This window comes from Phocoena phocoena, chromosome 21 (assembly GCF_963924675.1).
Source record: "Phocoena phocoena chromosome 21, mPhoPho1.1, whole genome shotgun sequence".
NCBI lineage: Eukaryota > Metazoa > Chordata > Mammalia > Artiodactyla > Phocoenidae > Phocoena > Phocoena phocoena.
In genome coordinates this window covers 11,179,891-11,193,673 of record NC_089239.1, presented here as the reverse complement: position 1 = coordinate 11,193,673, position 13,783 = coordinate 11,179,891, and the positions used below count along the sequence as shown (strand labels likewise).

The window sequence follows — 13,783 nt, the reverse complement described above, 5'->3', positions numbered from 1 at the left end:
CTGCCAGAGTGTGAAAAGAAGTTAGTTTAAATGCTGAGCAGCAAATTTCCTAATCACTTGCTGTATGTTGGCTGAATAACAGTAATATTTCATTTTGAGTTGGACAACTCAAGCATTTAGCCCTGATTTTTTGACAGCATACATATCTCTAAAATAATTATTTTTGTACCCATTCAACACATTTTTTTTTACCAGCCAGAGGATATTTTGAACCCTTCTGTCTCCACGAGTACAGTTAGCTCAGCCTAAGATGCCAAAGATGTTTTGCCTTCTCTTGCACTTTTTTTTTTTTTCATGTCAGAGCTCTCTCTGCTGTTCTTTTGCATCACCAAATGCTTAGGTACCTTAAAAAACGCTTAAGTATTAGTACTTGTCTCAACAGATTCTTTGATATTAAGGTATATGAGTGGTTAACAATTTAACTTTTGATATGCTCATTTGAAACTTGGAGTCTTTCTGTGGGTAAAGGGAAGACTGAGAGGGATGCACTTGGACATGGGTACTCTTTGGATGCCTTTGACATCAGTCAGTAATAGACTACGGCAAACATTTGGAAGGACGTGGTGATATAAGAAAAGATGGGGCTAAATCCAGGTATTTAACCTGGGGTTAAGGAGACAACCTGAGGATGGGTTATTTGTCTGACCTCTAGTGACAGAGTCCTGGCAAAGCCTCAGGAAAGAATTTTTGAGAAACACTTCAAAAGATTTATGTTTCATTTGAGAAGCCTGTCTAAAAGCCCTTTGAACCACTTAAGTTAAGCTTTCCCTTCTTACGGACGGTATGTGGGGACAGAAATAAGCGTATGGTTGAAACTCTCTGCATTGCAGTGAGATGTGAAAGAAGTACTTTTCCTGCTAGGTTAAAGTGCTGTGCATGCCTCTTGCTGTCAGTGACATGATTTAGTTAAATACAGATGCTTTTAGAGGGGCTTTGTACTGTGTCATAAATATTTAATAGTTTTATAAAATATGTGTATGCATAACTGGGTGGGAAATACAACAGTGGAGAAACCCAACTTCCACATCAGAGCCTTTGGCCTTATAGTGTCCACTGACCAGTTGATCTTTGAAAAAGATGTGTTCAGGATGGGAGTGTCATTAACAATAAAAGGATTCTTTTTTTTTTTTTTTCTCAACCAACTGAAGCTTACTGTCCAACCTTTCTGATTTTGTCAGTAGAATAAACTGTACAGTTTCCCTATTCATGTTATTCATAGATGTTCCAATCCCTAGTGAGCGAAGTATCACATTAAAAAAAAAAATCCCTTCTCAATAAATGAATGGTCTGGGAGGTGGGGTCAGGAAAAGCTCTTAGATTTTCTGCAGCAGCTAATGGTTTGTCCTATAAAGATACTCCATTGTCATTAGACAGTGATTCAAATTATGGTGAATCTTATAGTCTTGATATAATTTTGGAATTCATCTTAAAGTAAGTGTGGTGGGGGAAGGTGGGTGGGGAGGCGTCGTGCAGTGGAGGAGGGAGAATAATTGAGTGCAGGTTACCGAAACGTGGAATTGGTAGATTATTTGGTTTGGTATGGCATCGGCTTAGGAGTTTTTATAAAAAAACATACTACATATATGGTAGTCAGAAACGGCCATGAAAAAGTCTTTTTAAACTTTTTCTAGCATTTCATTATGAAATTTTGAAACACACAGAAAAGTTGAATGACTTGTAAACGATGTATGCCCAGTCTCTAGATTTTACAGTGTGAACAGTCGCCATATTTGCTTTATCAAATATGTATCCATTTATCTATCAATCAGCTTTTTATTTTTGATGCAATTTCAGGTAAGTTGCATATGTGAATGCATCTTGCCTCCAAATATTCCAGCATGCATGAGGTATATGTCTTATTACATTATTTAAAATAATACATAGGTGATGGATTATGTCAACAAATAGAATATAGGTTTCTCTGGAATAAGTCTTCATATTTGGACCTGGGATTTTCTAGTCATCATATTTCAGAGTATGACTCAGTCATCAGAAGCCTTCCTTTTCCTTTTCCTGACAGTCACTCCTTCCTGTGTCCCAGACTTCTAATTCTCCAGATTAAAAGAGGATGTGAGCCTGGCTCACCAATTCTCAGATATTGACAACATTCGATATTGTATGTGTTTGAATCATTCATCGCAGTAATACTGGGCTGATCCCTATTTTGCAGTGACAGTCTTCTTTCCTGAGGATAAGCTCCCTTCCATTCACTAAAGTTTTTTTATTCTATACCTTCTTTTTCTTAATTTAATTTTTCCTTTATGTTGGAGTATAGTTGATTTACAATGCTGTGTTAGTTTCAGGTGTACAGCAAAGTGGTTCAGTTATACATATACATATATCCATTCTTTTTCAGATTCTTTTCCCCTGTAGGTTATTACAGAATATTGAGTAGAGTTCCCTGTGCTATACAGTAGGTCCTTGTTGATTATCCGTTTTATATATAGTAGTGTGTGTATGTTAATCCCAAACTCCTGATTTATCCCTCCCCCACTTTCCCCTTTGGTAATCATAAGTTTGTTTTCCACGTCTGTAAGTCTGTCTCTGTTTTGTAAATAAGTTCATTTGTATCATCTTTTTAGATTCCACGTATAAGTGATGTCGTATGTTTGTCTTTCTCTGTCTGACTTACTTCACTTAGTATGATAATCTCTAGGTTCTTTATTCTGGACCTTCTCATGTAAGCAATTAGAGCCCACATTCTGTGTGTCCCCTTAATGATGAAATGCTGTTGAATGAGTCTAAATATGAATATTCGTTTCTTAATAACCTCCAGAAAAAGGGTCTGAATATTCAGTTAGAGTTGTGACCAAAAGTGGTCATGGGAGCATTATATAGATTAAAGTTCCAAGTAGAAACAGTTGCAGTAAAAGGTCAAAGTGAGATGTTTCTATAGAGATAACCCGTGGCGGTAATGATAGAAAATCTAAACCATCCACTGTCTGGCAGTAACTCAAGGATATCTACATGGTTAGTACATAACTATAAAGAGCTTCCCTTTGTAGAAATGAGTTGAAAGAGGAGAAGCAATAGCCCTGAATTCCAGTCTTGACTTTGAAATTAATTTTGGTGCTCCAGGCAGATTATTTTTATCTTCGGAGACTGGTTTTTGTTGTTGTTTTTTTCCTTCTTGTATAAGATAAAATTCCTGGGTGAGGGCTGTTCCAGCTCCAATAGTCAATGAAAAATTGAAATCTAACTGTTCTTGAGATTACAGTTCATCTTTGCATTAAGGCTACATCCTTTCACTCCACATAATTTCAGAGATAGAGAGAAAAGAAGTCATTCTTAAACAAATCTGCCTCTAGCAATACATGGTACGATTTATGACAGGAAGTTCTGAATGGGAGGTCAAATCATAAGATATTTTTGTCTTATGACTTTCAAATTCATAGTTTTAAAGTAATAAAAATTTGCAGCAATGCAGAAAGAGTTCCCACCCCTTGGACTGAGAAATAGCAGAAAAATATAGAGCTGGCGTTCGATTTTAAACGGGATGCTTCCGCTTGTATCAGTATCGTAAGGCTTATGACCTTACAACAGAAGCACGGGTTAGACGGCTCTCTGGAATGCCAAATCAGTTCTAGAAACTGCATATATTTTTATCACTCCCTTTTTTTCCCTTTGGTGGAGCTTTACATTTTTCTTTTGATCAGCAACAAGGAGAGAACTGTGTAGACTCTAAGGAAAATGTGTATTGTTAACACGTTTCCTCTGGCTGAAGTCTTTTCAGATTTACAAATTTGGATTGTATTTAAAAGTAGAACGATTCAGATCATTCCTTTCCGCAAGCTTCCTTTGTTTCAGGTAAATTGTGAAGGCTTATTTTATACGTGGCTTTATGTGACGTTTCAGAATCTCTTGAGTAGATGGTACTCTCTTATGAGTAATTCATAACTGCCTTCACATGTGGACCATCTCATGCTCAACAGTTTCTACCTGAAACAGAAGATTTAAAAAACAAATTTCTAGGGCATTTGTTAAGAGTGAGATGCTCTACACTACATTTTTTGATTCATCTGGGGACCAGTTTATAGAGTCAGCTGACCAGCAACTGAGCTATAAACAAATAGCTAGTGCCTAAGTATAAATCAAGTTCAAAAACTTCCATGTTTTGAAACTTTACTGAATTTGTATTAAATTAGCATTGATTATCAGAGGTATTTCTTCCTTATGTTTAATTTCTCTTACTGCATCAAAGTACGGCCTTTATGATTTTCTTTACATAAGATCATACATGTCCATGCACTTAAAAACACAGATGACCCCTTGTATTTTTTGTGACATTTGCCACAGTATTTAAGAATAAAACAAACAGAAATTATCTCTTAGCTGTGCTGCTCTGTGCTGTGAACCTATAGTAGCGAATATTCATGAAACAGAGCAAAGTTCAAGTCAACTGATTCCACATATATTGCTCTATTAAACATTATGAATGACCATCCATCCATATAACCTCAGAGTAGTCACTATAAAGATGATTTTCCTTCTTTCCATCATACACAGCATAATTTAATAGGATTTGCATTTATTCACCCGAATAGAACTCTGTATGGCATATCCATGTCTTTAAGATATTTTTTCCATAGTTTATACATCCCTCTTTAGCAGAGTTTCCATTTTGATGCGTTAACTCAATAATACTTAACTGAGTGCCTTCTGTGCGCCAGGCGTGTTCTAGGTAGTAGGGATAGAGTGATGCAAACAGACACAAGTGCTTGCCCTTATGGAATTTACCTTCCGGTGATGAGTTTATCACACATCTCAAAACAAAGCACACTGTGTTGAAAATACAGATAGTTAGATAACTGCCACTCTCTCGCCACTTTTTGCTTATATTTCTGGTATATTCTGGATACGGGAATGGAATGGTGTGGAGCAATGAGAAATAATATTTTGAGTACATAAAATGAGCTGGAGTTATAAGTCTGCCTCATTTTCTCATAAAACTTCTTTTGAATTGAAACTCTCAATGACACATCAATTTATTATGTCTTTGTGCTTCTGAGTTCCTTGGGATGCAGTATTGCATCATCAACATCAATTTAGAGTCCTTAGTTAATTAATAATTGTCAGAGATTCAATGCTACAGGACCTACTAAGATTTTGTAGAAGAAAGGGCAACCTATACATGACAAAGTCTCATTATTTTAGTGCAGTCCACTAGTAAAAGTGGTCAGATAGACTATGTTTTCCTTTTAACAGTAAATGTTGGGGACGCTGAAACCATGACGAGTGTGCAGTGTCTTTTTTTTTTTTTATTGAGTTGGAATTCACATAACATAAGATTGACCGTTTACCGTGAACAATTCATTGGCATTTATCACAGTGACGTGCAGCCACCATCTCCATCTAGTTTCAAACATGTTCAGGGTCATTGTAAAAGAAAGGTGACGTGTAAAACTAAAACCAAAATCAACCATTTGTATATAACTAATGATTTTACTTACGGGCAGTGAGAAAATAATAGGTTCTTTCAAAGTAAACACATTATAACCATCAGATTTAATAAAAACCTCTTTCTATATAAAATTCTCACATCCTCATCTTTGACATCATTTACTGTCTCTTGAGCTGTAGCTGAAGATCAAAGGATCTAAACTTATAAAGAACAAAATGTGCCAGAGTAAATTGATCATCTTGTTACAAAATGAGGACACAGACCCAGAGTCAATAACAAATATTAGATACAGATCCTCACAAAATAATTCTTACAATTAAGTCAAAAAGTCTTTTCTGAGATAATTTTCACTGGGTGAAAATAAAGTAGAATCAGATTCTTGACTCGTCCTCAAAGTGGGCAGAAAAGTACCTGCCCAGTAAGGTGACCTGAGTTTCATCTCACCTGTTTAGCGTTATGAATAATGTAGGAGAACATCAAAGAGCACGTGGACTTGGTTTGCCCTCCGAGAACTTTTCTGTTTGGTTGAAGAGAGAATTACAGGAAAAACAGTTAAATGTTGGGTTATTTCCAACCTTCCATCCACTGAAATGATCTGTGGTAGTTGAGAGTTAAGCATAGTTGGGGTAACAGCGTTTCCCTAAATGAAGGTAAATTCATAAAAGGCGTAGTATTTGGGAACAGTCATAAAAATTTGATAAGCACGTATCTGAACTGGACATTAAAAGATTAGAAAAAATGGAGGGGAGTATAGAGGGTATTTTGAATAGATAGGTGGACATGAAAAAAGTCTGCCAGTTTATTAGAGGTGCCGTAATCTGTGTAATTCAATCGCAATTAAAAATAAAACCAAACAAAATGTATGTATTGAACGGATAGCAGAGCTCTAGTTTGGGACAGCCAGATACCGATAGACCTCCTGGTCTTCAAAGATATTACATCCTTCGGTCCTATATACATAACATAGTTAAACAATAACACCTCGGGCTTCCCTGGTGGCGCAGTGGTTGAGAGTCCGCCTGCCGATGCAGGGGACACGGGTTCGTGCCCCGGTCCGGGAGGATCCCACATGCCGCGGAGCGGCTGGGCCCGTGAGCCGTGGCCGCTGAGCCTGCGCGTCCGGAGCCTGTGCTCCGCAACGGGAGAGGCCACAACAGTGAGAGGCCCACGTACCGCAAAATAGTAATAATAACACCTTGGAAGATGTGCCCCAATAAAAGTAGCGTTAAGGAATGCTGTGTCTGTGACCTGGGAGCACGGAAGGGCTCCATGGAGGAGCTGAGATGTGAGATGGGGAAGATTTCCAGATGGATGGGAGGAGGATAGGGAATCCATTTGAGTACTTGGTCCTCTTATAAGAAGCAGCAAGTTTTAGGGATCCTTTTAGGCCCTGAAGCTTTCTCGTGAAAATCGTGATTTCATAGTTCATTAGCAAATGAATAAATCATTACAACTTATACATAGCCATCTTCAAAGATTGGAATCCAAAAATGAAATCACTGCTGTCGTCATGGTTTTAGATGCCACAAAGTAAATTCTCCTTTTTCAGCCATAAACTTAAGGAGAAAGGGTAAACTTTTTCAGAGTTAAATGTTTTCAGAGTGAAATAGCCAACACACCAAAAACAAAATGTAAAAGAGAAAATAAGTTTACATACTATGGTCATCCTCTTTCATCTTCTTTCATCTCCTGGAGTTACGCTAAATATTTCTGATAATTAAATAAAATGAATGCAGAAGCTGTCGCCTAGCTTGACTTGAAGTAGCAGAGGAATTTGAGTATTTTTTATTGGATGATATAATAGGATTGCTTCCTTCACTGAAGCTGGTTTAGGAGGAAGCTGGAATATCGTGTATCAGAAATACGTGTGTGCTGACTTGGTTCTGCCGAATTCCACTCTACATCACTGAGTCTTCTCTTGAGCCAGGTTGACTTACTAACACTTCCTCACTGCCGTGGTGGATTAACGGTGGTTGCAAGTTCTTCGTCACACTCTCCATCAAGACTTATTTCCCCTGTCCTTGAATCTCAGCTGGCACTGTGCCTGCTTAGCCAACAGGATGCAGTGGACATAGCCCGTGCCACTTCCAGAGTCAGTCTTAAGGAGGACTTACAGCTTGCACTTCCTCCCTCTTGGACTGCACCCTCTCAGAACCCAGCTGCCATGCTGGGGGAAGCCCAGGCCACATGGAGAAGCCACGTGTTGGTGCACCATCCAACAGTCCCTGCTGTCTTCCCAGCTGCCATGTGGCATTAGCTGCCAGTCATGTGCGTGAATCTTGAATGTTTCAGCTCAGTTACACCTCCAGGGATTGCAGCCCCAGCTGACATCTAATGGAGCAGAAGAATCACTCAGCTGAACCCAGTAAACTGCAGGCTAGTGAGATACAACACAGTGGTTGTTGTTTTAAGCTATTTCAGGGCAATTTGTTTCATAGCAATATGTAACTGAAATAGCTTTCCAAGGAAAATCCCGGAACTGAGACTGTACAAGAGCTCATTCAATTGAAACTGTAAATAGATCATATTTTAAAAACCTATGCTTAATTCTTGTAACTTCTGAAAATCCCTAGGCAGAATTTTAGAAGCCTCTTGTTTTGGAAACTAGGCACCTTTAAGTTCATTTACCAGCTACATTAAGGTAAAATTAAAATGCCTATTTCATGGTTACACTTTCTGGTTCACTTATTTTTCCCGTTGAAGTAATAGGTAAGCAATATGTAATGAGATGCCTTCTTTTGATTAAAAACGAGAAACAGTATTTTTCAGTAGAAAGAGCATGAGTCAGACTTTTGTTCTAATCTTGGTTCTGTTACTTAAGAGCTGTATGTCCATGGCTAAGTTATCTAAGCTGCCTGAGTCCATTTTTTAAAAATTATTTTCAAGATAATATGTACTATACAGGATGTGCGAAGGTCAGAAATCATGTATGCTGAGAACCTAGCAGAGTGCCTGGCACAATGGTGGAGCTCAATAAAAGTAGCTTTGGGGGGCTTCCCTGGTGGCGCAGTGGTTGAGAGTCCGCCTGCTGATGCGAGGGACGCAGGTTCGTGACCCGGTCCGGGAGGATCCCGCATGCCGCGGAGTGGCTGGGCCCGTGAGCCATGGCCTCTGAGCCTGCGCTTCCGGAGCCTGTGCTCCACAGCAGGAGAGGCCACAATGGTGAGAGGCCCGCGTACCGCAAAAAAAAAAGTAGCTTTTGTTGTTATAAAGGAGGTGGTAATGTGGTTTTAAAAAGTAGTGGAAATCTGTCTTTTGTTCATCTTTTAGAGGGACATGGAAATATGGGTGTTCCTGAGCTTTATTGGAGATGGAGCCTAAAGGGTTAAAGTGAGGTGTACTTGCAGTTCTTCCTACAAACATGCATGTTTTATTGGACGGAATTCTGATCCCTAATCCTGTTCACACTACCCTGTTCTCACTTCTTTATTGCTATAGAGATTTGGTAAAGGGATAAAGGCAACTTCTGACTCGTAGTCTCAAGGGTAGAACTAATGGAAAATTCCTTTTATTCTTTACCTCCTGTCCTACTCCCTTTCCTCAATTAGGTTTACCTTCCAGTTGGATGGGAAACAACTTTATAGGTTGCTGGCTCCCTGCAAGCTGATCTTAGCTCCAAGAAGCCACAGTGTTCATAGGCTACATCTCCAGGGAGGGCACATACACATCCCACAGTCTGATTTGTGTAGTCCAGGGGAAAATAACAGCCGTGGCAGCCAACAGGATTCTGTCTCCGAAGTTCTGTCCTCGCCTTTACCTAATCTGTTCTTTTCCTTTGTAAGTGTTGGTCACCTTTAATATGACAACTAGAGCAGTGCCCAGTCATTTCTTTGTCTGCTGAGTACGTCTGTTCTTAATGATGGAGGTGAGGTGACTAGTTGTCATTGGTGCAAGTGAAGGACCACTCTTCTTAACTATAGGTTACTGTTTTCAGTGTCTTCTCTTAGCTGCCTGATTGGGCTACCTGAACCCCATTTTGGTCTTTGAAATCTAGGTGACCTTGGCTGTGGGTGAAATGCCAGTATATTATACTTGAGTGAAATATTGGTTTGGGGCAGAATTGAGGAGTTAAGTACCACAAATTTAACCTGGGTGATACCTAAAGGAATTATAAATTATTCTAATTTGGCACAAATATTTACTTGCCTATATTGATTTTGAGAATTTACATGAATATTGATAATTAAAATCTTAATACCTCTCAGTTTGAATACTGTAATTGCCTCCATATAGATTTTCTGTGATGTGAAATTTCATGTCCATTGCTAGAATCTTTAAGAAACATCTCTGCTTTAAAATCAAATAGTTAAAGCTAGAAAGTAGGCATATGAATTATTTTAAAGTACCAGTTACCGGTATATAAGTGCAGATTATATACAGATGAACTTAAGGATAATTCATTTTGCCCGTAAGTTTGTCAGAGTCATAATTACAATTATGCAAACTGCTTCAGGCTTTTGTCATTGTTGTTAGTGATAGTACTGCAAACACATTTAAAGATATTACTACCCTTTAAATCACTTATAATTACGGGCTAATTTAGTTTTGAAAGAAATGATAATATTATCTCATGCCCACTCAGAGCTTAAAAATATTTCAAAGCAGTGGAGATTGTGCTATACAAACCATAATGTGCTTAAAGCAGATTCTCTCAGGATTTAAGCTCTAAATTTTATTGCTTCTGGGACTCACATGATGGTTATGTAGTATGGATTTAGAGACAGTTTTTAAGACTCCTGTTGACATATGTGAGCAAAATGGTTCCTTGGAAACCATTCAGGTGTCCAGTCACAGTAAAGCGTGGATTAGAGATTCAGATGCGTATTGCGTGTGCTGACACAGCGAACTGGAGGGTCAGGGCAGCCTGGACTCTATTAAAGTACAGTGCATTTCTTCCAGTCTTTTAACCACTGCTGTTTTAAAAGGAAAAAGAAAAAAGTCGGCATCGAAATTATCTGTAAGGTAAAGCTACTGAGACTTAACCCCAAAGGCATGCTCTTAGAGAAAACTCTTCTTAATCTTTGCAGTGCGGTTATAGCTGAAGACATGTGGTATATATTACAGTGCCCAGGGAATTCAACCTCCAACAGTGTGGAGTCACAATGAAGGCTAATTTCAGGATGAAGTGGGCGCCTTTGCTTCCTCTGTAGCTCTCTTACTTACCGGCATTTCTTGTTTGCTGGACATTAGTCCAGGACTGCTGTGAGTGGGACAGGGCAATGGAAATTTAAAGGGGACCAGAGTGGGGACATATGAACCTCTCTCCCCTCCCCTAGCACCCCATCCTCCAACATACACTCAGCACTTCACGCTTGGGCATCACCAAGTCTAACCCGGTCATTGCAAAAAGGGCTGAAGGCAGAGCTGTCCATGGTTAGAAAAAAAAAAAAATGTTCTCGCTGTTGGTTGAAAATTCAGGTAATAACAGTCCTCTTGGTGTACAAAACTTATTAGAGGGCTGGGGAAGGAATGCTATCTCTCAGCAGCAGGCAGGAAGAAATTGCTGTTGAAAAGCTTACCTCTCTGGGGAGGAATCAGATATCAGACTTTGCCAAGCCTCAGGTCCAACCCATAAGGTCCCACCTACATCCCTCCCTCCCCCGCTGCGCCCCATCCCAGCTTTGTTAGATTGCTAGCATCGATCGCTGGCTTTTTCTGACCCAACAGTGGGTGCAGGAAAGAGAGCCAGCAAGACTTAGAGCAAGCAAGGTTGGGGTGGAAAACTGGGGCAGCTTCGGTAGGGAGAAAAAAAAAGAGAAGGAGGCGAACGGGGTTGGGGGCCATGGGGACTAAGCTTAACTGGTGCCTGCCAGCTTCTCTTTGATTTGATGGCCTTTATTCCTTCTAATTGGATAAAATAGGAAGTCACTGGCAGTCCCGCGTTGCTGGGTATACTGATTTTACTCAGACCAGCCAGCAGCCCCAGAGTGCGGATGGAGGGAGGCGGGTGGGAGAGGAGGGAGGAAAAAGAAAGAGAAAGGGAGAAAGAGAGAGAGAGAGAGAACGCTTTTGGAGGAGGAGGGGAGAGGAAGGTAGAGAGACGGTGAAGAAGGGAAGAGCCGCAGGGGAAGAAAGTGAATGAGCGCTCGGGAAGGACAAAGAATAGTTGGTTGCCGGGTGAGGGGTGGAGGCAGGGCGGGGAGCGCAGTTACCGCCCCTCCTGGCCGCGCTCTCGCCTTCAGATCCCTCTGCGATGAGACTGTTTGCAGTGATGCTCGGAGGGCAGGCACCTGCTGCTCTGTAATGATTCAGCCCCTTTCAGCCGTCGCGTTAACACAACAGGATGCTGTTGCTACTGTCACTGCTGCCTCTCCTGCCGCCGCCGCTGCTGCCGCCGCCGCCGCCGCCGCTGGTCCTGCTTTTGCTTTTACTTCTCCTGCATGACAGTTGTTTTCTCCATCTGAGCAGACCCCAGTTTCAGATGCTCGAGGTGAGAAACATGCCTTTCAGTTTGGGCTACTGGTTTACTTAACTGACCAACAGATCAGCTCGGTTTCTCTTTTGGCCTCTGTCCTTCTTGACCAGCCGGGATGCTTTGGAGAAGCATTTAAAAGAACTGCAAAAGTGGCCCAGAAACAGCAGTAAAGAATTACAATATACTTTTATTTGGTAGTTGCTAGAGGCTTTCTTTTCTTCTCCGCCTGCTTTCCTCCTGAACTCCTCTTGCTTTCGGTAATGGCTCTGGACTTGGAGGACTTATCGATTTCCCCCTGTAAGATGCTGTATCATTTGGTTGGGGGATGGTAATGGACGGTGCGGGAGGCCAGGCCTTCTGGAGGTGAGCCGATGGAGATTTCTCCCCCAGACATGTCCGAGGCAGCTGCTGAGAGGTCCTCCAGCCCCTCCACTCAGCTGAGTGCAGACCCATCTCTGGATGGGCTTCCGGCAGCAGAAGACATGCCGGAGACCCAGACCGAAGATGGCAGGTCCCCGGGACTCGTGGGCCTGGCTGTTCCCTGCTGTGTCTGCCTGGAAGCTGAGCGCCTGAGAGGTTGCCTCAACTCAGAGAAAATCTGCATCGTCCCCATTCTGGCTTGCCTCGTCAGCCTCTGCCTCTGCATCGCCGGCCTCAAGTGGGTGTTTGTGGACAAGATTTTTGAGTATGACTCTCCCACTCACCTTGACCCCGGAGGGTTAGGCCAGGACCCTATTATTTCTCTGGATCCAACTGCTGCCTCAGCTGTGTGGGTATCATCTGAGGCATACACTTCACCTGTCTCTAGGGCTCACTCTGAAACTGAGGTTCAAGTTACAGTGCCAGCTGACAATGCCGTTGTGTCCTCGGAGCCTTCAGCGGTACCAACCCCGAAGAATCGTATTTTCGCTTTTTCTTTCCTGCCATCCACTGCTCCATCCTTCCCTTCACCCACTCGGAACCCTGAGGTGAGAACACCCAAGGCAGCCACTCAGCCACAAGCAACAGAAACTAATCTCCAGACTGCTCCTAAACTTTGTAAGTAGAGACAGACGGATGATGATGTGTGAAGGAGAGGGGTGGGCTTGAGGTCCTCAGAAGTGTTCTCTAGAGTGTGTAGCTGTGTCCTTTTCTTCTTGGATTTTAATGGCATGGTTTGGTTTAAGTGTATCATGTGACTGGGATGCTCCGGGGTGGCGTGGAGAGATGAGTGAAAAGACCATGTGAACTGCTGGTTAGAACGGATGCTCTAGCAGCAGCTCCCTCTACCTGGATTGTTAAATTTGGGGTGGGGAACCCAAAACTTCAGCGTCTGGGAGCCATGCTTGAATTTCAGTTACATTCCACTGATTTCTAACACTTTTTAGATTAAAACATCAGACCATCCATATATATATATATATATATATATATATATATATATATATATATATAAAAAAACATGACTTCTGTACAGCAGTGAGTATGATCCTGTGTCTTTTTGTTTTCCCATATAAACTTCTGATCACCTCTCCTCACCTTTCTGTTACCCTCTGCCTCCCAGCCAGCCCAAGCTGCCTGTTCTCTTTCTCCATCTCTTCTTCCTGTTCCCTAAACCACTTCTCCCCACGTTTGTATTTTAATCGGTTCTTCCTGATACCGCATGAAATCTTTAGATGCGTGTAGCGCTCACCTCTCAGCAGTATCAGACGGTTGCTGTCGTGCTCAGATAGTGGTTTGAGTTGCTGAGCCCTTATTATGGGGCAGTTTTATTTTATTCAGGACGTGGTACAAATCTGCATGAAAGGATTTTCCCAAATTAGGTTTTTTAAGTTTTATTGAAGTATGGTTGATTTACAGTGTTAATTTCTTCTGTACAACTAAGTGACTTAGTTATACATATACATATATATATATATATTCTTTTTCATATTCTTTTCCATTATGGTTTGTCCAATTAGTTTTGTTTTCTGTAATCAAATGTTTAA

General features: G+C 41.1%; 2 protein-coding genes across 8 annotated transcripts in view; both read left to right on the top strand.

The window, feature by feature from the left end:
- NRG1 (neuregulin 1) overlaps nt 1-13,783 on the top strand; it is a 1,020,295-nt gene that overhangs the window by 891,319 nt on the left and 115,193 nt on the right. For 2 of the 7 annotated variants that reach the window (XM_065899832.1, XM_065899835.1), the window contains exon 1: nt 12,188-12,854. The exons of the other annotated variants lie outside the window; for them this stretch is intronic. In XM_065899832.1, the coding sequence (XP_065755904.1) occupies nt 12,188-12,854 (667 nt within the window). Of the gene's footprint in view, nt 1-12,187; nt 12,855-13,783 lie in introns of those variants that run through there. 7 annotated transcript variants of the gene reach the window in all.
- Nucleotides 11,685-11,873, top strand: LOC136141930 (uncharacterized). The gene has a single exon (XM_065900080.1). It carries the CDS (start codon nt 11,685-11,687, stop codon nt 11,871-11,873), a length of 189 nt encoding a protein of 62 aa, XP_065756152.1.

Coding starts and splice junctions, on each gene's coding strand:
- LOC136141930 (XM_065900080.1), top strand. CDS start 11,685: ATGCTGTTGCTACTGTCACTGCTGCCTCTCCTGCCGCCGCCGCTGCTG.